This window comes from Sciurus carolinensis, chromosome 7, assembly GCF_902686445.1.
Source record: "Sciurus carolinensis chromosome 7, mSciCar1.2, whole genome shotgun sequence".
Lineage (NCBI taxonomy): Eukaryota > Metazoa > Chordata > Mammalia > Rodentia > Sciuridae > Sciurus > Sciurus carolinensis.
The window spans coordinates 72,808,931-72,832,756 of NC_062219.1; the positions used below are offsets into that span (position 1 = coordinate 72,808,931).

Sequence of the window (23,826 nt, forward strand, 5' to 3'; positions counted from 1 at the left end):
ATTTCTCGATACTGTGGAAAGGGTTTCCCCTTGGTTTTTGGATGAGGGCCTTTTGAATACCCTACAGTGGGAACAGCTGGGGGAGGACCTTCGTATAGCGGATAGGCAAAACCCTTTGCCAGTAGGCACTATGGCTATTTGGTAACTTAATTTAGTTCTCTTCATTCTAAATTTCTTAACTCTGGATAGGGACGGCCACTCTGCAGCTGATCGACATTATAATCCCCATGATACTCCTCAAGTATGGGCAAAATGGAAAGATATCCTGACAGGTTGTTGGAAAGGACCGGATCCAGTCCTTCGTTGGGTCCGAGGGTCTGTTTGTATTTTCCCACAGGATCAACAGACTCCAGTCTGGATTCCAGAAAGGCTAATCAGAGTTTTACAGCCTGCAAGTGATGCTGCTCCTCCTCGCAATGGCGAGCCTGAGCCTTCCTCCAATAACAAAAACTCAGACAGAAAGGCAAACCCGGAACCTATGGGCCATTGTTAGCCTAGCCATATTTTTTACTTCTAACTAACACATTTTTTATCCTTCCTTTTCTTGTTTTTCACCAATTCCTCTACAAGCCTATCAATTCTACTGATGAATTTTCAGGTCGTGCTGTTTTTGGTGACAAGGATATCTCTAGTCTTTCTTTGCTTTAACAGGAGGAATTTTTGCACTTTGCCGTTGGAATCATACTACAAATCAGACCCAGAGTAGAGCAACTCGTTCTGCTGACCCTAGCTGTAATATTGCTTTTCCTCCCACGTCAGCTTGTGCATTTCCTCCCTTTTATGTTTCTACCAACTAACATTTCTAATAACACCTCTTAACTGTTCACTAACCGTGTGCTATCTTTCACAATGCTGGAATGGTTCTTTTGCCACCCGTGCAATTTTGATGCACATTCCTATCTTCCTGCCAGTCCTAGTTTCTGTTGCAGATATAGAATTGCCAGTGCTATTATCAAGAAACAGAAGAGGCTTTGACATTGCAACAGCCGTGATCATTGCCATCACAGTCCTTGCAGTAGCAGCATTGACACAACCATAACAACGATCATTTGGCCGAAAATACAGCTGCAGTCTTACAGACCATAGAGACTCTATTAGCGAGTGGACTTACTACAAGAACAAGTGGATACCTTGCAAGAACTTTTGGGACTGGGATGCATTTATTCCCTGAGAGCTGTTTGTGTTGCCCGTATTGTAACTCTACTGGGATGTATATTGTTTCTGTATTTAATATGGCTACATGGTTTTTCTTCTGTTTATAGATTTATCAAACAGCGGGCAGGCTTAGGAGCTATGGTGGTACTCCTCTGCCTTGGCCTCCTTCTCTTCATTCGTTTTGGCATGCATCTACGAGCTAGCCAATAGAGAGATCAGATTATCTTTCATCAGGCCATGACCGCCCTAAAGGCCGACAGCCCCCCATTAGTATGGCTCTTGATGCTGGACCGGTAGTCAAAGATGGGTAATGAAGGAGGTGGCTGTGTACCAACCTAAGACAGGAGCTGCAGCATGCTCTGCAGGCTCTGATGACGGGTAAGGACATATGCTGACCACTCAGCCTAAGACAGACACGGTCCCGAGCCTTAGTTTAATAATAAAGAAGGGGGATATGTCGGGGTTTCCGGGACCCCCAGCCTTGGGCACGGTCAAGATGGCGCCTGGCGCTGAGCCAAAAGCGGCCAGCTATACAGTAAACAACCAGCGAATTCCAATGATTGGCTAGTTAACGATGTGATTAGAGCATGCCCCCCTCGTGTACCTATTCTATGCCTGCAGCTGTCCGCGCGTTTACCTCGTGTGCTCTCCCCTGATTGGTTGAAGTGTATATAAGCTTGATGGGTGGGGGAGTAGGGGAGAAGCTGAGAGTAGGAGTAGAAGCGAGGAAGAAGAGTGCGAGCGAAGCAGGCGTGAGTCGAGCGGGAGAAGCGGAGCGGCCGAAGCAGGCGTGAGCCGAGCGGGAGAAGTGGAGCGACCGGAGCAGGCGAGAGTTAAGCAGAGGGAAAGAGAGCGAGAGAAAGAAAAGAGAGAAGGGGATAGAAAAGAGGGAAAGAAAGGAAGACTGTGCACAATAAACTTCCAAAGCTTCAGACGTTTGTCGTGTCTCTCTCTGCGGGCAGAGGGAACGCGATACTTTCTTTCTGTTTTTTGTTTTGTTTTGTTTTGGTTTGGTTTTTTGTTTTTGTTTTTTTGTACCAGGATTTGAACTCAGGGGCACTTAGCTACTGAGCCACATCCCCAGCCCCTTTTTTAATATCTTATTTAGAGACAGGGTCTCACTGAGTAGCTTAGTGCTCAGCTGAATTGCTGAGGCTGGCTCTGAAGTCACCATCCTCCTGCCCTGCCTCCACCTCCCAAACTGCTAGGGTTAGAGGCAGGCAACTGTGCCTGGCCTCTTTTTATTCTTAACTATAAACAACGACAACACCACCAAACAAACAAGGATCATCAGGCATTCAAGGAAAATAAAAGGATGTAATCTTGGAGAAAAATGAAAGATAATTATAAACAAGAACTTGAAAATAAAACAAAACTTGAATTTGGGGGCTGGGGAGATAGCTCAGTCAGCAGAGTACTTGCCTTGTAAGCACAAGGTCCTCAGTTCGATCCCCAGCACCCAAAAAAAAAAAAAACTTGAATTTGTCTCCTTGGAGAGATTGAAGGAAGGATTTTAGAATAAATTTCAATGGAAAAGGAATGATCAGAAACCAAAAGAGTTCTCAGAAATAAAAAAGGTAGCCAGGTGCAGTGGTGCACACCTGTAATCCCTGCTGCTTGGGACACTGAGGCAGGAGAATCCCAAGTTCAAAGCTAACAACAGCAACTTAGTGAGGCCCTAGGCAATTTTGTGAGACCCTGTCTCAAAATAAAAATAAAAAGAACTGGATATGAGACTCGGTTAAGCACCTCTGGGTTCAATCTCTGGTACCAAAAAAAGAAAAAAGAAAAGAAATGAAAAATATAATTGATGAAACTTTTAAAAATTCACAAGAATTGAAAGTTAAGAAATCTCCTAGGATGTGAAGCCAAAACACAGATACAGAAACAGAAAGGTTAAGTGGAAAAGGCTCAATCTAGTAAATTCAATAAAAGAACATTAGAAGTTTCAAAAATAGAAAAAGAAGAGACTAATTAAAGCAAAAACAGAAAATTTCCCAGAAGTGAAGGACTTTCAAGGGCCATATAGAAAGGGCCAAAGACTCAACACAATGAATGAAAGAAATCAGCACATCAAGTGGTTGACATTTTAGAATTATTCAAATTCAGTAGATGGAGAGAGAAAGATCATTTTTAAAAAGAAGAAAACACAATTGAGTATAAGGAAACAATACACAGGTTGAATGCAATGAAGAGTTGGTTCTCTAAAAAGATAGATAAGATTTAGAAAACCTTAGCTGAACTATCCAAAAGAATGAGAAGACCCAAATCAACAAGATCAGAGATGAAAAAGAAGATATTACTACAGACCCTTCTGAAATCCAGAGAATTATCAGAACCTATTTTGAAAATTCATACTTCAGTAAACTGGAAAATCCAGAAGACATTGACAAATTTTTAGACACATATGACTTGACCAAATTGAATTGGGAAGATATAGAAAATCAAAACAGACCAATATCAAGTAATGAAACCGAAACACCTATTAAAAGCCTTCCAAAAGAAAAGCACAGGACCAGATGAATTCTCAGCTAAGTTCTATCAGACCTTTACAGAAGAAGTAATACCAGTCTGTCTCAAACTATTACATGAAATTGAAAGAGAAGGAACACTCCCAAACACATTCTATGAAGCCAGTATAATCCTGATACCAAAACCAGACAAAGACACATCAAGAAAACCGTAGATCAATATCCCTGATGTACGCATGCAAAAACCCTTAATAAAATATTAACAAACATCATTCAAAAACACATCAAAAAGATAATACACCATGATCAAGGGGGTTTCATTCCAGGGAGGCAAGGTTGGTTCAACATATACAAATCAATAACTATACTTCACCACTTAAACAGGATTAAGGATAAGAATCACATGATCTGGATTTATAAGGAACTCAAAAAACTTAACACCAAAAATACAAATAACCCAAACAATAAATGGGCTGAGGAACTGAGCAGACATGTCACAGAAGAAGATATATAATCAATTAACAAATATATGAAAAAATGTTCAATCTCTAGTAATTAGAGAAATGCAAATCAAAACTACTCTAAGATTTCATCTCACTCCAGTTAGAATGGCAATTATCAAGAATATAAGCAACAATAAGTGTTGGCAAGGATGTGGGGGAAAAGGTACACTCATATATTGCTGGTGGAATTGCAAAGTGGTGCAACTACTGTGGAAAGCAGCATGGAGATTCCTTGAAAAACTTGGAATGGGACCACCATTTGACCCAACTATCCCACTCCTCAGTTTATACCCAAAGGACTTAAAATCAGCATACTACAGTGACGCAGCTACATCAATGTTTATAGCAGTTCAATTCACCATAGCTAAACTGTGGAAGCAACCTAGATGCCCTTCAATAGATGAATGGATAAAGAAACTGTGGTATATATACACAATGGAATATTACTCAGCCTTAAAGAAGAATGAAATTATGGCATTTGCAGGTAAATGGGTGGAGTTGAAGAACATCAAGCTAAGTGCAATAATCCAATCCCAAAAAACCAAAGGCTGAATGTTTTCTCTGACAAGTGGATGCTGATACATAACAGGGAGGGGGTGTACAGGAACAATGGAGGAGATTGGATGGAGAGGAATGAGCGGAAGGGAGGGGTCAGGAGGGTAAGAAAGATAGTGGAATGAGATGGACATCATTACCCCTATGTACATGTATGACTGCATGAATGATGTGACTCTACATCGTGTACAACCAGAGAAATGAAAAGTTATATCCCATATGTGTACAATGAATTGAAATGCATTCTGCTATCATATATAACTAAATAGAACAAATTTTTTAAAAAGAATCACGTGATCATTTCAATAGATGCAGAAAGGCCTTTGATAAAATCCAGCACCCATTCATGTTAAAAACACTGGAGGGGTTGGGGTGATGGCTCAGTGGTAGAGCATTTGCCCAGAATGTGTGAGGCACTGGGTTCCTCAGCACCTCATAAAAATAAAATAAAGGTATTGTGTCCATCCACAACTAAAAAAAAAATAAAAAATAAAAAAACTAGAGTCCAGCCATCTTGACGGCTGCTCTTGGTTAGGGGCCATCCCGCATCAAAGGCAGGAAGATGGCGGCTGCAAAGAAAATGAAAAAATCTCTGGAGTCGATCAACTCTAGGCTCCAGCTTGTTATGAAAAGTGGAAAGTATGTGCTGGGGTACAAGCAGACTCTGAAGATGATCAGACAGGGCAAAGTGAAATTGGTCATCCTCACCAACAACTGTCCAGCTTTGAGGAAATCTGAAATAGGGTACTATGCCATGTTGGCCAAAACTGGTGTCCATCACTACAGTGGCAATAATATCAAATTGGGCACAGCATGTGGAAAATACTACAGAGTGTGCACACTGTCTATCATTGATCCAGGTGATTCTGATATCATTCGAAGCATGCCAGAACAGACTGGTGAAAAGTAAAACACACAAATTTTTTCTTTAATGAAACTTGGTAGAGCTTGTTTAAAAAAAAAAAAAAAAAAAAAAAAAACTAGAGAATCTAGGGATCAAAGAAACTTACCTTAACATTGTAAAGATCATTTATGACAACCCAAAACCAACATTATATTAAATGAAGAAAAACCAAAAGCATTTACTCTAAAATCAGGAACAAGACAAGACTGTCCACTCTCACTGCTCCTATTCAATATAGTCCTTGAAACATTAGCCAGAGTGATCAGGCAAGAAAAGGAAATCAAAGAGATACAAATACAAAATGAAGAATTCAAACTATCTCTGTTTGCAGATGACATGATCCTATATTTAGAAGACCCAAAAAAACTACACCAGAAGATTTCTAGAGCTTATAAATTAATTTAGCAAAGTATCAGGATACAAGATCAACACCCATAAAGCATAGCTTTCCTATACTCCAATAGTAATTCAACCAAGGAAGAAATCAGAAAAACCCTCCCGTTCACAATAAGCTCAAAAATAAAATAAAATACTTGGGGACTAATCTAATCAAAGAGGTAAAAGAGAAGCTGGGTATGGTGGCACACACCTATAATCCCAGTGGCTTGGGAAGCTGAGACAGGAGGATTGAGAGTTCAAAGTCAGCCTCAGCAACTTAGCAAAACCCCAAGCAATTCAGACCCTGTCTCTAAAATACAAAAAGGGGATGTGTTGCAGTGGTTAAGTGCCCCTGAGTTCAATCCCAGTCAAAAAAGGTAAAAGAGCTCTATTATGAAAATTACAGAACTCTAAAGAAAGAAATTGAAGAAGACCTCAGAAGATGGAAAGAAATCCCATGTTGTTCTTGGATAGGCAGAATTAATATTGTCAAAATGGTCATACTGCCAAAAGTAATATGCAAATTCAATGCAATTCTCATCAAAATACCAATGAAGTTCTTCACAGAATTAAAAAAAAAAATTCTTGAGTTCATTTGGAAGAATAAGAGACCCAAAATAGTCAAAGTAATATTAATTTAGCAAGAAAAATAAAGCAAGAAGCATCACAATACCTGATCTCAAATTATACTACAGAGCCCTAGTAACAAAAATAGCATGGTGTTGGCATCATAGACATGAAGGCCAATGGAACAGAACAGAAGACAGAGACAAATCCAAATACCTCCAGCCATCTGATATTTCACAAAGGTGTTTAAAATAAATGTTGGAGGGCTGGGGAGATAGCTCAGTTGGTAGAGTGCTTGCCTTCAAGCACAAGGCCCTGCATTCAATCCCCAGCACCACAAAAAATAAAATAAAATAAATGTTGGAGAAAAGACAGGCTTTTACACAAATGGTCCTGGGAAAACTGGATAGCTATATGTAGAAAAATGAAACTAGACCCCTATCTCTCACCCTGCTCAAAACTCATATCAAAATGGACCAAAGACTTAGAAATTAGACCAGAAACCTTGCAACTGCTAGAAGAAAACATAGGGTCAACACTACATCTTATGGGTGCTGGCACTAACTTAATAAGACCCCCAAAGTGCAAGAAATAAAACCAAGAATCAATAAGTGGGATGACATCAAATTAAAAAGCTTCTGTACAGCAAAGGAAATGATTAAGAGAATTGAGAGAGAGCCTACAGAGTGAGAGAAAATCTTGGCCAGCTATTCCTCTAATTGGGGATTAATATCCAGAACATAAAAGAACTAAAAAAACTTAACACCAAAAAAAAACAAATAACCTAATCAATAGATGGGCAAAAGAACTAAACAGAAATGGCTCAAAACAAGAAACACGGGGGCTAGGGTTGTGGCTTAGTGGTACTCACCTAGCATATGTGAGGCACTGGGTTCGATTCTCGGCACTGCACATACATAAATAAACGTCCATCAACAATTAAAAAAATATTTTTAAAAAAAGAAGAAACACAAATGGCCAACAGATATATGAAAGGATATTCAACATCTCTACCAATCAGGGAAATTCAAATCAAAACTGCACTAAGATTTCATCTCACTCCACTCATAATGGCAAAGATCATGAATACAAACAATAATAAATGCTGGAAAGGTTGTGGGAAAGGGGTTCACTTGTACATTGTTGGTGGGATTGAAGACTAGTACAACCACTCTGGAAAGCATTATGGATATTCCTCAAAAAAAACTAGGGATGGGGATGACGTAACTATCCCACTCCTTGGTATTTTCCTAAAAAGATCTAAAATGAGAATACTACAGCAATACAGCCGCCTCAGTGTTTATGGCAGCACAATTCACAGTAGCTAAATTATGGAATCACCCCAGACACCCATTAATAGATGAACAGATTAAGAAATTGTGGTATATCTGGGCACAGTAGCACGCACCTCTAATCCCAGCGGCTTGGGAGGCTGAAACAGGAAGATCACAAGTTCAAAGACAGCCTCAGCAACTTAGTGAGGCCCTAAGCAACTTAGTGAGACCTCATCTCAAAATAAAATAAAAAAAGGGCTGGGGATGTGGCTCAGTGGTTAACCACCCTGGGTTAAATCCCTAGTACCAAAAAAAAAGAAAGAAAGAATTTGTGATACACACACACAATGGAGTTCTATTCAGCCATAAAAAAAGAATGAAATTATGGCATTTGCCAGTAAATGGATAGAAATGGAAAATATACTCAGTGAAATAAGTCAAACTCAAAGGTTGAATGTTTTTTGTCATATGCAGAAACTAGAGTAAAATAAAGGAAAGGGGAAGAGAAGGATACGATATCATAAACATAAAGGGAAAGTCAATAATGAAGAAGGAGATTGAGAGGCAGAGTAGAAGGATGGGAAAGGGCAGGTAATGCAGAATGAATTCTTCAAAATCCTATAATATGCATGTATAAATATACCACAGGGAACCTCATGTTTATACATAGGTTAAAAAGAACCAATCAAATATAAATTAATAGACAAGCAAAAGGAAGTCTAGTAGAGAAAGAAGAATGAGAAAAAGGAGGAAGAATGGGAGAAAAGAGAGGGGATCATGAATCTAATCTGAATTCCACACGTGTTGTTTGTCAGGATGAACCCGACTGCTATGTATAACTATAAAGCTCTAACTTAAAAAAAGAATAGAAATTAACCAGATATCAGGCCCTGTTTAAAATCATGTTTTGAAGATTTATTCCTTACCTCTTAATATCAGTATTTTAAAAGTATGCATCTTCGTTATGTTTTTATGCACTAAATTATTGTTTCTACTTTTCAATATTTTTCAAAGTAATCAAACCTTGTAAACACCCTTAACATTAAGTAATGAGACACTTAAGATACTGACATTTTATGACTTGTATCTAAAATAATATTTCTTGTTCTGTGAGATTATCCATAATAATGTGCTTGTTTTATCTATATAATAACTGATGGAATTATAAATACTGTCAGATATACTAAATCTTAGAAAAGAAACAGTCGTTTGAGATATACATTGAAATTCAGGTGCATAAATAAAAAGAAGGAGGAGGAGGAGGAGAAGAAGAAAACACAAAATAAGAAATAGAAAGAGCTAAAGTTCAATGGTAGAACATCCCTGGGTTCAATCCCCAGTACTGCAAAAACAAATATTCAGATAATATTTTAAAATGTGCTTATAAAATTAGTAAATTACAAAAACTATTAAAAATAATAGAGAACAAAAATATTTAATAAATAGATACATATGGGGCTGAGGCTGGGACTCAGTGGCAGAGCACTTGCCTAGCCTGGGTGAGGCACTGGGTTCAAACCTTAGCACGGCATACAAATATAAGCAAATAAAGACATGCTGTCCATCTACAACTACAAAAAAAAAAAAAAAAAAAAAAAAAGCCTGCCTATAATAATCATATAAAACCACCATAAGACCCAGCTATCCTACTCCTCGGTTTATACCCAAAAGACCTAAAATCAGCATACTACAGTGATGCAGCCACATCAATGTTCCTAGCTGCTCAATTCACAATAGCCAGATTGTGGAACCAACCTAGATGTCCTTCGACTGATGAATGGATAAAGAAACTGTGGTATATATATACAATGGAATATTACTCAGTCATAAAGAAGAATAAAATTATGGCATTTGCAGGTAAATGGATTGAGTTGGAGAGTATCATGCTAAATGAAATAGGTGACACCCACGAAACCAAAGGCTGAATGTTTTCTCTGATTAAGTGAATGATGATACATAACAGGGGGTGGGAGGGAGGCAAGAATGGAGGAAGGATGGATTGTATAAAGGAAAATGAGGGGTGGGGAGGGGGTGGGAAGAAAAAAATAACAGAATGGGACAAACATCATTACCTTATGTACATTTATGATTATGCAAATGGTGTGATTCGACTTTGTGTACAACCAGAGAAATAAGTTGTACCCCATTTCTGTACAATGAATCGAAATTTTAAAAAATAATAATCATATAAATAAAAACATTTTTAAAAAGAAATAGATACACATAACTCCCACAACAAATAATAAAACTCATAATAACAACATATAATATCCTTAATAAAATTAAAAATACAACTGTCACCTGGGTGTGGTAACTCAGTGAGACCCTGTCTCTAAATAAAATACAAAAAAGATCTGGGGATGTGACTCAGTGGTTAAGTGCCCCTGGATTTGCTCCCTAATACCAAAAAACAAATACAACCATCAAGCCAGGTGGTGGTGCACACCTGTAATATTCGTGACTTGGGAGGCTGAGGCAGGAGGATCACAAGACTGAGGCTATCCTCAGCAACTTAGTGAGACTCTCAGCAACTCAGCAAGACTGTCCTAAAATTAAAAAAAAAAAAAAGGACTGGTATTGTAGCTCTATGGTAAAGCTCCCCTGCATTCAATTCCCAGTATCAAAAAATTTTAAAAAGAAAAAGAACTTGGGATGTAAATCAGTGGTAGTGCACCCCTGGGTTCAATTCTCAATACCAAAACAAGAGGAAAACAGGAGAGGGAAAAGGCAAGTAGTAGGGAATAAAATTGATCAAATTATGTGCATGTACAAATATGTCACAATTAATTCCACTATTATATAATTATAAGGCAACAATAAAAATATATTTAAAAAGAGAAAAACAATCCTTTACTTTTCTCTTTTTCCTCATTTTGAAATGAGTTTGACAGCATATATCCTTATAACCACAGGAAGATGTGAAAAAAAGTATCCAATGATACCAAAAGCCCCAGATTTCCCTAGAAGTAAATGACTCAGTTAATTGCTGATGTTAAACAGCAGATTCTGGTGAGTTTACAAAGCACTGAAATCCAGTTAGGAACTACAGCTATAAATAAGCTACTCTGGGAAGGGGCTGATGTTATTCTCTTTGTCTGGTACTATTTCCCATGTGTTGAGCATAATATTTTGTGAAGCTTGGAAACTGACTCCCCGTCAGGAAGAAATTAAAAACTGAGAACTCACCTTGGTGGTTCTTACACAGGAACACCCACATACTTTTCTATGTTTTAAAAATGTCTCCAAAATAAGCAAATAAATTTGATAACTTAAGAGATTTGTTTAAAAAGAAAGTTTGTTATGGGAATTTCCCAGACAATTTTTTTCTTTTTCTTTTCTTTTCTTTTTTTCTTTTTTCTTTTCTTTTTTTTTTTTTTTTTTTTTTTTTTGTGGGGTGGAGGGGAGAAGGGGTACCAGGGATTGAACCTAGGGGTACTCAACCACTGAGCCACATCTCCAAACTTTTTTAAAAATTTGAGACAGGGTTTCACTAAGTTACCTAGGGCCTCAATAAATTGCTGAGGATGGCTTTGAACTTGCAATCCTCCTGCCTCAGCAGCCTCCCAAACCACTGGGATTACAGGTGTGTACCACCATGCCCAACTCCCAGATAATTTTTTATTATTTTCCAACAGAACTTGTTATGTTTATAAAATGGAATATTACATACTAAATACGAAAGACAGAACACAGACTTGTGACCCCCCACTCAGACTTAGGAGGTTACTGGTATTTCATAAGCAATCTAGTTTTCATGCTAAGTCACTGTGATTCTGCGTCATACATGGATTAGGACTATCTGTGCTCTTTTGCCTTTACCAGGTAAGTTGGTTCACTCCAATGCACTATTCTGCAGCACAGAGATGTCTTTGTTTCTAAGCAGATAAAAGCCAACAATGAGCTTATATTACATTACATTTGGGGGAAAAAAGTTTATAATTCACCTATCCCTGTCACAAATAAATTTCAATAACCTTAACTCTGCACAACAGCCTGACCCTCAAAGAACACAAACATTGCAAAGCTCCTTCACTTCATTTTAAAAACTAGCACTGGTCACTTCTAATGAGCCTGGGGAGTGAGGAAGAACATATATTTATTTTTAGTTATATATTTACAATTTGAATTGTATGAAACTCAGCATGACAACTATTCAATCTACTAGATAAATTTGCAGGGATGTAAAGGTTCAAAAACATCATTTCCTATATTCTGTACACAAGATTCTGGATTGAATGTTGCACTAATTTCTGCAGCCTGAGAAGTTCAAATAAACTACAAAGCATGAGAGTACTTATACACTTTTTTTTTTTTTTTTTTTTTTTGGTACTGGGTATTGAACCCAGGAGTACTTTGCCACTGAGCTACATCCCCAGCCTTTTCTTATTTTGAGACAGGGTCTCAGCTGAGTTGCTTAGGGCCTCACTAAATTTCTGGGGTTTACTTTGAACTTGCAATCCTCCTGCCTCAGCCTCCTCAGCTGCTAGGATTACAAACTTGTGCCAATGCGCCAGTCAAGAGCATTCATGCTTAGGATGTTTTAATAATGATCCTAATTTTCCTTTATGAATAAACCCAAAACATCTTTGTTGAACAAATGATACTGAGTTACTAGTGAATGAGGACTGCTAAAAAATTTTAAATCTTGAAACTGGGGGTGTGGCTCAGTGGTAAAGAGAATGCTCAGCAAGCATGAGCTCCTGGGTTCATTTCATTCCCCAGCCCTGAAAGAAAAAAAAAGGTTAAAATGAGGCCATGAGCATGGGCCCTTATCCAGTCTAACTGGTCAGATTAGGACAGACAGGCAAAACACCAGGGATGCACTGCACAGAGCAAACACCATGTGAGTATACGGCCAGATGGCAGCATCTGCAATCCAAGGAGAAAGACTGAGAGAAACCAATCCTGCTGACACCTTGATCTTGAACTTCTATTCTCCAGATCTGTGAGAACATATGTTTCTGTTATTTAAGCCATCCAGGCAGTGGCTGGCAATCTAACATAGAGTGTAAGCCCTTAAATTAAAAAAAAAAAAAAAAATCGTAAGAGACATAATAAAAACAAATTTGAAGAAACAACACTGTAGTGCCTAAAAATGCACTGTGGGCTGTGTGGTATAAGTCAGTGGTAGAGCATCAGCCTGGGACACATGACACCTTGGGTTTGATCCCCAGTACCAGACACATACAATCAAAGACTTATACAGGCACTCTTAGCTTTACATGGTTCCAGTATGCACAATTTCAGTTCCACGGTTTAGTTGAATTATACCAGTTCACACATGTTATAGTACATGAACTTTGAGAAACCGCATGAAGCACAGACTTCACTAGTAATAGCTCTTCCGGCCACAGATCATACCTAATTAATAGATGGGCATCACCATCAGGGACCAGTCATGTCACTCCTTTCAAAGCTGTCTGTGGGGCTGGAGATATGGCTCAGTTGGTAGAGTGCTTGCCTCACAAGCACAAGGCCCTGGGTTCAATCCCCAGCACCACAAAAACTAACAAATAAAGCCATCTGTGATGGTGACTCCTCACCTGCTATCAGTTCAACAACAGCAAACCATGGATTTGTGCTGCCTCCTCATCTTCCAAGGATAAACCCACATAACATCTTACAAAAATAAATAATCAAAGTGAAAACTGGCCAACACTGATGAAAGTATAGCAAAGAAATGCAAAGGGATAACACGAAGTGAAACGTGAATGGAAAGTACAGAGAGTTACAGGTGGGAATGTTGCCACTGCCACCAAGGGAAGACCCCGGATGTGCACCCTGAGGAACTTCATGAAGAGGATTTACCCACACACATGAGGAAAGTGGTTGGGATTTTAAAAATGAAGAAATGCCATCAGCAAAAATTTCTTGAAGGAACCCTTGGAGATACTTCACAACAGCGAAAACACAAAGGATAAAATGTTGGAAGCTGATTCAAACTTCTAAAGAAGTGTGAAAATGTATGAAGTCATACCAAAGATACTTGTTGTGTGTCATAAGTTAGACGGTGAGAAAAAAGAAGCCAAGCACTGTTCAAACTACTCTTTTTACAAAGAAATACAAGAGTTCAATTCTTAATATCCTTACTATTTGAAAGGATGATGACTAAATATTTCTATTTCTTCATTTCCCTACTTACTTAGGACAGTAAGAGGGCTTTTAGTGTTCTGATCATTTTTTTAAAGGTTCCAGAAGAAGAGCAGGGTTTCAGCACACACCACCCTTTTTACAGTACCATCCAAAGCAAGGACTGCCTGAAGTCACTTTTGGAGGAAGAGAAGGAGTTAGGACGGGGACTGGATGTAGGAGGGGCTTCTGGGGTAACTGGCTAAGTTCTGCTTCCTGACCAGCGTGCTGGTTACAAGGGTATTTGCCTTTCAAAAATTTGTTAAGCCAAAACAATGTCACTGTGACTTAAATCCATGGGAGTAAGGGAGTAGTCAATGAGGACCAGTCTGAAAAATCATTCCAGTAGTTACCTTTCTAAGAAAAAAGAAAGCCCAGCCACAGAAGCGGGAAAGAAACTGGCAGAGGGCACAAAGGCTGCTGTCAGACATGAAATCAGAACCCAGGTCCTGCTGGCGGCCAGGCTGCTCTCCTCTCTCTAAAGTCTGCCAGTCTTTCATGAAACAGGCTTCCCCTAAAGGGCACCTTTATTGTCCATTTGCAAGCAAGGTAATTCAGCCAGTATGAATGTGGAAGCCTGGGCTTTTCAGATACATTCCTTAATGCTAACTACAAAGAAAAAAATAAAAATAAATAAGGAGGTGGAGAGTGAGTCAAAAGCCTCAAATTTTTTTTTTTTTAATTATTTTTCAGGCAGAGGGATTAGACTTCTTCCAGAAGAGTAAGACAGCCTGCCTTCCTGGTACCAGCACAACACACTCAGCCTTAATGAAAATCATTTATTCTCTGGGGCTGAGGCAGCTGTGCTGTAGATGTACGATATGAGAAGTTTATGATCAATACTTGGTCTTTCCTTCTAGATGAAGTATTATAACATGACATTATTCCCTCTCACCCCAATATTCTCCGATGTTGCTTTTAAATACAAGATCCATCAGGTATCACATGGCTTCTATTTGCTTAGGTCTGGTGAACATGTTTTCACTGTGAACTCATTTTTCATTAACACTAATAAGAAGTGTACCTTATGTAACAGGGATATCAACTTCCATTCAATTTAGTTGGCATAAATTCAGAACATACACTAAATGTCTCTTAAGATTTATTCTCTTGCTCTAATGTCCCTGACATTAAGGGACTTTCAAAAAGGTAGGAGGAGAAGGATGTAATAAAAATCTGTGCAGAAGTCCTGGGGCAAAATCTGATACAATATTTTATATTCTATCCTTATACACACAAAAATATGGTCACTATTAACACATCAGTAAATTATAAGTACACTGTTTGCATTTATGATTCTTTACCAAAGGAAGAATATAAACTTGTCAATTTAGGATTTTGTGTGTATGTGTGTGTGCGTGGTTCCAGGGATTAAACCAGGGCCTTGTGCATGTGAGGCAAGCACTCTACCAGCTGAGCTATATCTCCAGTCCCTCAATTTAGGATTTTAAAAGACAGAGATGCACTGAACACTGACAATTGGGTTCAAGCATTTCAGAATAATAATCAGTTATCAAAGATACATAGCCAGGTACAGTGGCATGCATCTATAATCCTAACTACTCAGGAGGCTGAGGCAGGAGGATGGCAAGTTTGAGGCCAGCCTCAGCAACTTAGTGAGACACTGGTTTAAACTGAAAAATAAAAAGGGCTGGGGATGTAGAGTTGTGGTAAAGTGCCCCTTGATTTAATAAACAAAGATACACACTGTTTTCTTCAAAATGGCCTTTTCTCCAGGATTTAGTAATAGAAAGGCAGCAGGGAGGGGGGCAGAATCTGGCCTCTAGAGATAAATTAGATGTGCTACACATTTTGGAGGGAGTGGGAATGATCATTATTAAAAGAATACTTTAATAATCTTTTATAGAATTTTTTAGATCCCTATTAGCAAGTGTTTTTGAAATCAATCTCCCTACATGTCTCCCAACAGGAAGGTATCTAATTAGCTGTAAATCCTTCATTAGATGATAAAGTGTTTTCTTATACTTCAAAGTACAAATGCTCTGGCTCATGCCAACTGAACATTCAGATTTTATTTCAGCAGAATAGCAGAGATGTAAAATGGCTTAAAGAACCTAATCCTCAGCTGTTTTTGTCTTTTGCAGTGCTGAGGACAGAACCCAAGAGCTCCAGTATGCCAGGCAAGCACTCTACCTCTAAGCTAAGCCCCAACTCTGATCCTCATTTAAAATAGTGCTTCTGAACAGCAGGAACATAACATCAATCCTATGAAGTACAGAAGGTACGAGTTTCTTTATTCTTCAAGTTTTTTTGGGGGGGGTTTGTTTCGTTTTATGTTTGGGAGGTTATTTTATTTTGGTCCCACTTTTCTCCATATTGTATAAAAATTTACCAGGTACCAGATGATTTTGCTATTATTCATTACTGGTTTTGCAGCTCTTCCCCAAGTTTCTGAACAACATGTGGAGAAAAACAAAGGCTTCAGTGAGCAAGTCATTCATTCCATATCATGTAACCCAGGATAATACCTTCTGGAAACTAAGGCATTACAATTAAACAAGCATTTTTTTTTGTAGGGGAATTGGGGATGGGGTACTGAGGATTGAACCCAGGAGCTCTTAACTACTGAGTCACATCCCAGCCCCTTTTAATTTTTTATTTTGAGACAGAGTCTTGCTAAGTTGCTTAGGGCCTCAATAAGTTGCTGAGCCTGGCTTTGTACTTGGATCTTCCTGCCTCAGCCTCCCCAGCCTCTGAATTACAGGCATGCACCCCGACCCCCAAGCATCCATTCTTACAAGGGCCTGTAAAGCACCAGGACTTCAGTTCCACCTCTCATCACAACTCCTTCTACCATTAACTCTTTCCTTGATTTTAAAAAGAGCTGGCTAACCCAGGGCCACGGTGCTAATTTTAGTTTTCACTTATTCACTTTTAGCATCATGAGGCATTTTAAGCTGCACAGTAAACCACTCACATTGGCTAAAGCCCCGATGCCAATTTCCCTATTGCTATTTCTGTTGAGAAGCAAAGCAGCAGCTGTCTCTACGGGAGAGCTCAGGCAGCTGATTTATAGGATTTGCCCCTGCTCCACTCAGAAGCTGATGATTAACACCACCAGGCATTCCCCTCCTGGTTCCAAGCTCTCCTATCAAGTAGGCACAGTTTTGATGCTGGTTGAGACAAGAAGCACATCTAGAGCTGCCAAACTATTTTTAGGACACAAAAGACAAGTTGCTGCAAGGGTCTGAGTAATTTAAGTATGGACCACAGGCCACCTGCATCAGAAACTGGGGTGCTTGTTAAATGTGTACCTTCCCAGACCTACTCTACCAGAACCTAGGGAGTGTGGCTAGGAATCCTTGAATTTTAAGAGACCCCAGATGATGCTTATACATAAGGAAGCTAAATGGAAGACAGGAAGCTATTGGGAAGATAAATTAGGTAACATGTTCAAGTTCGTTTTACTTAACTCTAAAATCACTTCATTGTAAAGCCAAACTCAGAAGGTCAAGGGTCATGTGTTTTCTCTCATTTGTGGAAGCTAGAGAGAGAGGAAAAAGGAAAAGAAGGGGCGGGGATTTCATGAAAAGCAAAGGGCGATCAGTAGAAGAAAGGGGCCAAAGGGTGGGAGGTGGGGAAGGAGAGGGGAAGGTCTGGGGAGTGATATTGACCAAATTATATTATACTGTGTGCATGTACAAATACATAACAACAAATCCCACCATTGTGTACAACTATAAGCCACCAATAAAAAATGTGGAAAAAAAAAATAAAATCACTTTATTTTAACTACCTCATCAGGGAGGTTTTATTACCCCTACTATTAGGGTGAGATAACAGTGATCAGAGAGATTAAGAAGGTTCAAACTAGAAGCGTAGTTACTCTGATAGTCCTAGTGAAGGGGTCAACAAACTTTTTCCTGTAAAATAACAGAGTAGCTAAGGCATACTGGCAGATACCTGTAATCCCAGTCACGAGGGACGCTGAGGCTGGAGGATCACGCTTTGAAGCCAGCCTCAGCAACATAGCCAGCCCTGGGAGGATCACACTTTGAGGCCAGCCTCAGCAACACAGCGAGGCCCTAAGCAACTTAGTGAGATCCCATCTCAAAATAAAAAATAAAAAGGTCTGGGGATGTAGCTTAGTGGTAAAGCACCCCTGAGTTCAATCCTCAGTATCAAAAACAAAACAAAAAAATGGTAAATATTTTTAGGTTTCATGGGCCATGTGGTATCTATTTCTGCTATTCAACTCTGTTATTATAGTGTAAAAACAGCTTTAGATGCTATGTAAAGGAATGAGTGTGGCTGTGTTCCAATAAAACTTTATTTACAAAACAGGCAGCAAGCTGGATTTGGCCCATGACTATAATTTACTGACCATTAATCTAATGTGTCTCCCCAATTCCTGACCCCTTCTTTGTGCATGTTAGGCTAACACTCTTTCTATATCCCCAGCTCCCTAATAGAACATATCTTTAATTCCAGGGAAGGGTAACAGAATATGCCACCCCAAAATAAGCCACTTGGGCATAAGAATTTATATATATATATATATATACACACATACACACACACATACACACACGCATACACACACGCACACACACACACACACACATTTTTTTAAATTTTATTTTGAGACAGGGTCTCACTAAGTTGCTTAGGGTCTCACTAAATTGCTGAAGCTGGTCTCCAACTTGCAAACCTCCCATCTCAGACTCCTGAGTGGCTGGGATTATAGACATGCAATACCATACCTGACCAATGACTATTTTAAACTGAAGATAACTGAAAGATTTAGACAAAGAAAAGCTCTCCATCTTACCCCTATTAGCTTAAAAGCAGACCATAAATTTACAAAGATGTCACTCCTGTTCTCTCTACTAGGAACAATCTTAAATTAGATTCTTATCAGCCTGGAGATGCTGCCAGAGGACTCTACATAATAAACCATATTAAGTAGCCTTTATCTACCATTACTTTCTATACATTTGCCTTCCAACAGCTTATGGCCCCTAAAGACTTAAGGTCCTGGGTTGGGGATATAGCTCAGTTGGCAGAATGCTTGCCTCACAAACACAAGGCCCTGGCTTCAATCCTCAGCACTGTAAACACACACAAAAAAAGACTTAAGGTCCTTTTCCTTTGCCCTGACACTTCTCTAAAAATTTATTGTTCTTTGTTGAAGATGCTATAAAAGCCAGAGATCTAACCCCTGCCCTTTTTCTTTCTTTCTCTCTCTCTCTCTCTCTCTCTCTCTTTTTTTGTTAGTGAGGTTTGAATTCAGAGATGCAAATATACCACTAAGCTATATCCCCAGCCCTTTTAATTTTTAATTTTTATTTTTCCATTTTGAGTCAAAGTCTTACTAAATTGCCGAGACTGGCCTGGAATTTGCAATCCTCCTGGCTCAACCTTCTTAAGAAGCTGGGATTAGAGGCATGTGCCACTACACCTGGCTCTAAACCCCCATTTGAGAGTTACTCTTTCTCTGAGTTTTCTCCCATTAATATATGAAATGTACCTTTAAATAAACTTCCCTTTGATTTTTCTTGTTAATCTGTCTTTTGTTACAGGGTTCTCAGCTGAGAATTCACGAGAGTAGAAGGAAAACTACTTTTTCCTCCCCTGCACATGTCTGGGCACCATGAAATATGACAACTTTTTAAAACTTAGGATTTCCTGGGCACAGTACATGTAGTCCCTTCTACTCCAGAGGCTGAAGCAACACTTGAGCCCAGGAGTTCTGACCTAGCCTAGGTATCACAGTGGAAACCCCATCTTAAAAAATAAGTAAATAAATAAATAAAAGGTAAATTTTAATTACTTGGAATTTTTCTTTGGTAGAACAGCCCAATCCTAATTATTAATGGATAAATGAAACATTATTATAATTGGCGTACAGTTTCTCCATGACTAACTGGGTATTGGGATCTTCTTTTAATCCCAAAATATGTCCCATTTGTAGCTGTCAGATGCTGGACATTGCCAAATGGCACTCTCATAGGTACAAATTTGCTCCAAGCAGCTCAGGAACAGAATTTAAAATTTTAGTTTCTCATAAGAGCTAAGTAGTAAAAATGACTCATTTTGTGATTATGTAATACATTCCCTGGCAAGGATTTTTTTTTAAAAGGGGAAAAAAGTTTCACACTAGCCTCTGCCAGCAACTTGAAGTAGTTTTAAACTCTTATGATAACATTCATAAAGCCATTAGGACATGCATATTCTTGTCCTTTGCTAATCTTCCTCTGCTCCATCTTTTTCAAATGTGCAATTCTCTACATGGTTGGATGACTCTGCGTAAATGAAGTATGCTTCATTCCCTAATAAAATGTTTGAACCTACGTGGCTTAAGCCCATTTTTATTTGCTCACAAAGCAATTATGATACAATTATTTCCTGCATGAAAGTCTCATCTATAACCTAACCAGACTATGAAGACACTGTGTGTGTGTGTGTGTGTGTGTTTTGAAAAGTGAGAAATAAATTATAGAAAGGCAGTTGCAATTAATTGATTGGCAAAAGAGACTACCCTGTTTGTATAAAGATTGTTATTTATCCACCAAGAGTTCTGTTTAGGAAAATGATTTTGCTCAGAAACAGCTGCCCAGGCAGGGATTCTATTTCCCAGCCTCTTTAAATCGAGATAGGGCCATGCAACTGGTTTTGAGAGGTGAGATGTGAGAAGAAGCTCGGTGTTTCATTAGGAGGTGAAGATATTCGATGTAGTATTTTGCTTCCATCCTCTCTTCCCCCTTGTAGTGATTTTGGAGGCCACAGATTGAAGATGGTGGCATTTCAAGAAGAAGGGAACTTTGATCCCCAAGACACGAGAAGGAGAGCCACCCAACCTGGAATAACGAATTTAAATTTTGTGTAGGCTAGTAATAAACTTTCCATGGATTAAGCTACTGAGATTTGGAAATGTTTGTTATAGTAGATAACTTATCTTAACAGAACATATGTATGTTGATGAGTGTTAAATCATAAATCTTGATTCACTAAAGGGTGCTTCTATTTTTTTTTTTTTTTTTTTCAGTACTGGGGATTGAAATACAAATAAAAAGGTCTGGGGATGTTGTTTGGTGGTAAAGCACCCTGAGTACCACTGAGTTATATCCCCAGTCCATTTCATTTTTTGAGACAGGGTCTCACTAAGTTGCTGTGACTGGCTTAGAATTTGTGATCCTCCTGCCTCAGCTTCCCTAGCCTCTACAATTACAGTCATATGCCACCATTCCAGGCTCATTAAATGGTTTCTAAAATGAATGCAAATATCGAGGAATTGTACATATGAAAATTTTTGCAAACTGCAATTTTTTCTACATTGGTTAAGTCCAAAACCAGTGTCAATAACTGGAAAGTCCTATTTATTAAGTAAATTCTAACTGATAATTGACATCTTTTCTAACAAATATGTAAATGCTTGGCTTGTCAGGTAGAATGTATTATATGATATACTTAAAATACATTTGAAACATAAAGTGTAAACCAGAAGACAACCCCAAAATTGCCCTCCCTAAGGCAGAAATTACTTCTCTTCAGGGGCCGGCGTGTGGTTCAGTGGTAGTTCACTTGCTTAATTTGTAGAAGGACCTAGGTTCAGTCCCCAGCACCATAAAAAGAAAAAAGAGAGAGAGAGAAAATTTACTCAACTTCAGTCATTAGTACCAGCTTCACCCATTTTCCCACAGCTGTGTCCTTCACATATTATTGTTTATTTCATATTTTTCTGGAGCCTGAGGAGGGAGGAAAAGAAGTGCATTTATGATGCCAACTCCTGCCCACATTCACAGCTACCTGATGTAGACCTTGAAACAGTTCCCTCTGGGACTTGGCCCTTGAAAAACAGGCCTGGAGTTTTTGGAATTCAGGTAATTGGCCAGACGCTCTGAGGAAAAAGAACCATTCAGGCTTATTTCAGATTTGAGCAGAAAGAAAGCTTCAGGAAGTTGGGAGAAGATATACCAGAGAATCCAAAGGGGTCAAGATGCCTAAGTGAGGGAGGCTATTATGGGGTGGGTACAACTCTGTAAACAATGTTTTCTTGCAGTGCTTATTAAATCCTTTTTTGAGTTAAGAGAACCATTTGAGAATCTGATGAAAGCTTTGGGACTTCTTCCCCCTCAAACATACATGTGAACATTCGCTCAAACACTTAAATATAATTTCAGGGAGCTCTAAGAGCATGAAAATCCCACTAAAGAAGCCTAGGTTAAAATTTTCTATTTTAGTGGGATATTTAAAGCTGAACCTTAGTTTTGTACAGAAAATAAGAGGGAACTTAGCTATTCCCTGACAAGAGATGAACAGGAGGTGGGGAGGGGAGGTAATGTCATTCTGGGCTCTCTGGTCATCATGCACTGTCCCTAACCTCAGTGATATGGTGTAGTCCAGTAGTAGAGCATCATTAACAGAATTTTGTTTTCAATTTTTATTTTGAAATAATTGTCTCACACAGAAGTTGCGAAAATTGTGTACAAACTCGCTCTTCTGTGCTCCCCCCAGCCCCTGGTAACCATCATTCCTTCTGTTTCCTGGAATTTGACTACTCTAGATACAGCGCTTCATATAAATAGAATCAGAGTATTTTTAATATTTTAAAAATTGTTTTTAGTTGTTGATGGGCCTTTATTTTATTCAGTTTTTCACATACAGTGCTGAGAATCAAACCCAGTGCCTTGCACATGCTAGGCAAGCACTCTACCACCAATACCACTGAGCGACAGCACCAGCCTATGTATTTCCAATAGTAATTTTTTTTTTTTTTTTTTCGGTGCTGGGGATGGAACCCAGGGCCTTATGCATGCAAGGCAAGCACTCTACCAACTGAGCTATCTCCCCAGCCCCCAGCCTGTGTATTTATTTGTTCTTTTCTGACTAGCTTATTTCACTTAGTATAAAATCTTCCAGGTTAGAGTACTATTTTAAACCCCTTGACTAGGTATTTTGCAACTGTAACAAATTTGCAGGCGCAATTTAGGACATCGGACAATTTCAGTAGAAACAGTATACTAAACTGGGTTGTTCAGGGCTGAACACACTGGAGCTAATTCACAGTTTCTGCATTAAATCATGTGACAGCCCTATCAATGACATCATATCTTTGCAAAGGTGGGATTTTAGTGCTTGTTGTGACAAAAAGTAAGTGCTGTGGAAAAATTATTGTGGAACAGGAAATGTAAGTGACAATGTCCAATCTGTTCCATACAGGCACACACATCCTGTTAGTAATTGTGGTTATTTACAAATGCAAAATATTTTTCTCTATGTTTATGTGCATTATTTTTTCAGATAGCTTCTAAGTGGTTAGGCTACCACCACTAACTACTTCAACCTAGAGGCACTATGAAAAAAATTACTCAGACACTAAGCGTTCCCAGAACCAAGAATGGGAAGGTTTGCCTTAACTGAAAGCCACAGAGTTGTGAAAGATGCACTGATGAGAGCTGTGTGATCCTGAAGAATAACTTAAAACAAAGACCATTAACAAAAATACAATAACCAGGAAAAAAGAATTTGGGTTAAAACCTTCATAAAGGTCATTCTCAGTCAACTTAATCCTTCCAATTCCATATAATGCCCCCTGGATAATTTGTATTAAACAAAAACAAAAACTTCTAAAGTATATGCATACAAATTGTTGTTTTTCCAATTCTTAGGAACTCAAGCAAAGTTTTTAAAATTACAGCCCTCCAAGCTATGCTGGAAGAGACAGGGCTCCCCTTACACAGACAGAACACACCCTTGGAGTCTGTGCCAAGAAAACAGGAGAGAAATCTTGACAGAGAAATCCTGACTCTTGACGAGGAGAACTAGGCCATCACAGCACTTGGAGCCGTCAAGCTTTTCTGAGGTTTACATCTTTCTCTGAATATCCTGCTTTTAACTTTAGAATGCTCCAGATTACTAGGGAAATG

General features: G+C 38.8%; 2 protein-coding genes across 2 annotated transcripts in view; one reads left to right on the forward strand and one right to left on the reverse strand.

Moving 5' to 3' along the window:
- Ankrd6 (ankyrin repeat domain 6) overlaps positions 1-23,826 on the reverse strand; it is a 212,882-nt gene that overhangs the window by 186,657 nt on the left and 2,399 nt on the right.
- Positions 5,247-5,594, forward strand: LOC124988250 (60S ribosomal protein L30-like). The gene has a single exon (XM_047557566.1). The coding sequence runs from the start codon at positions 5,247-5,249 to the stop codon at positions 5,592-5,594; it is 348 nt and encodes a 115-aa protein (XP_047413522.1).

Bases quoted from the DNA above. Each gene is read 5' to 3' on its own strand.
- LOC124988250 (XM_047557566.1), top strand. From the start codon at position 5,247: ATGGCGGCTGCAAAGAAAATGAAAAAATCTCTGGAGTCGATCAACTCT.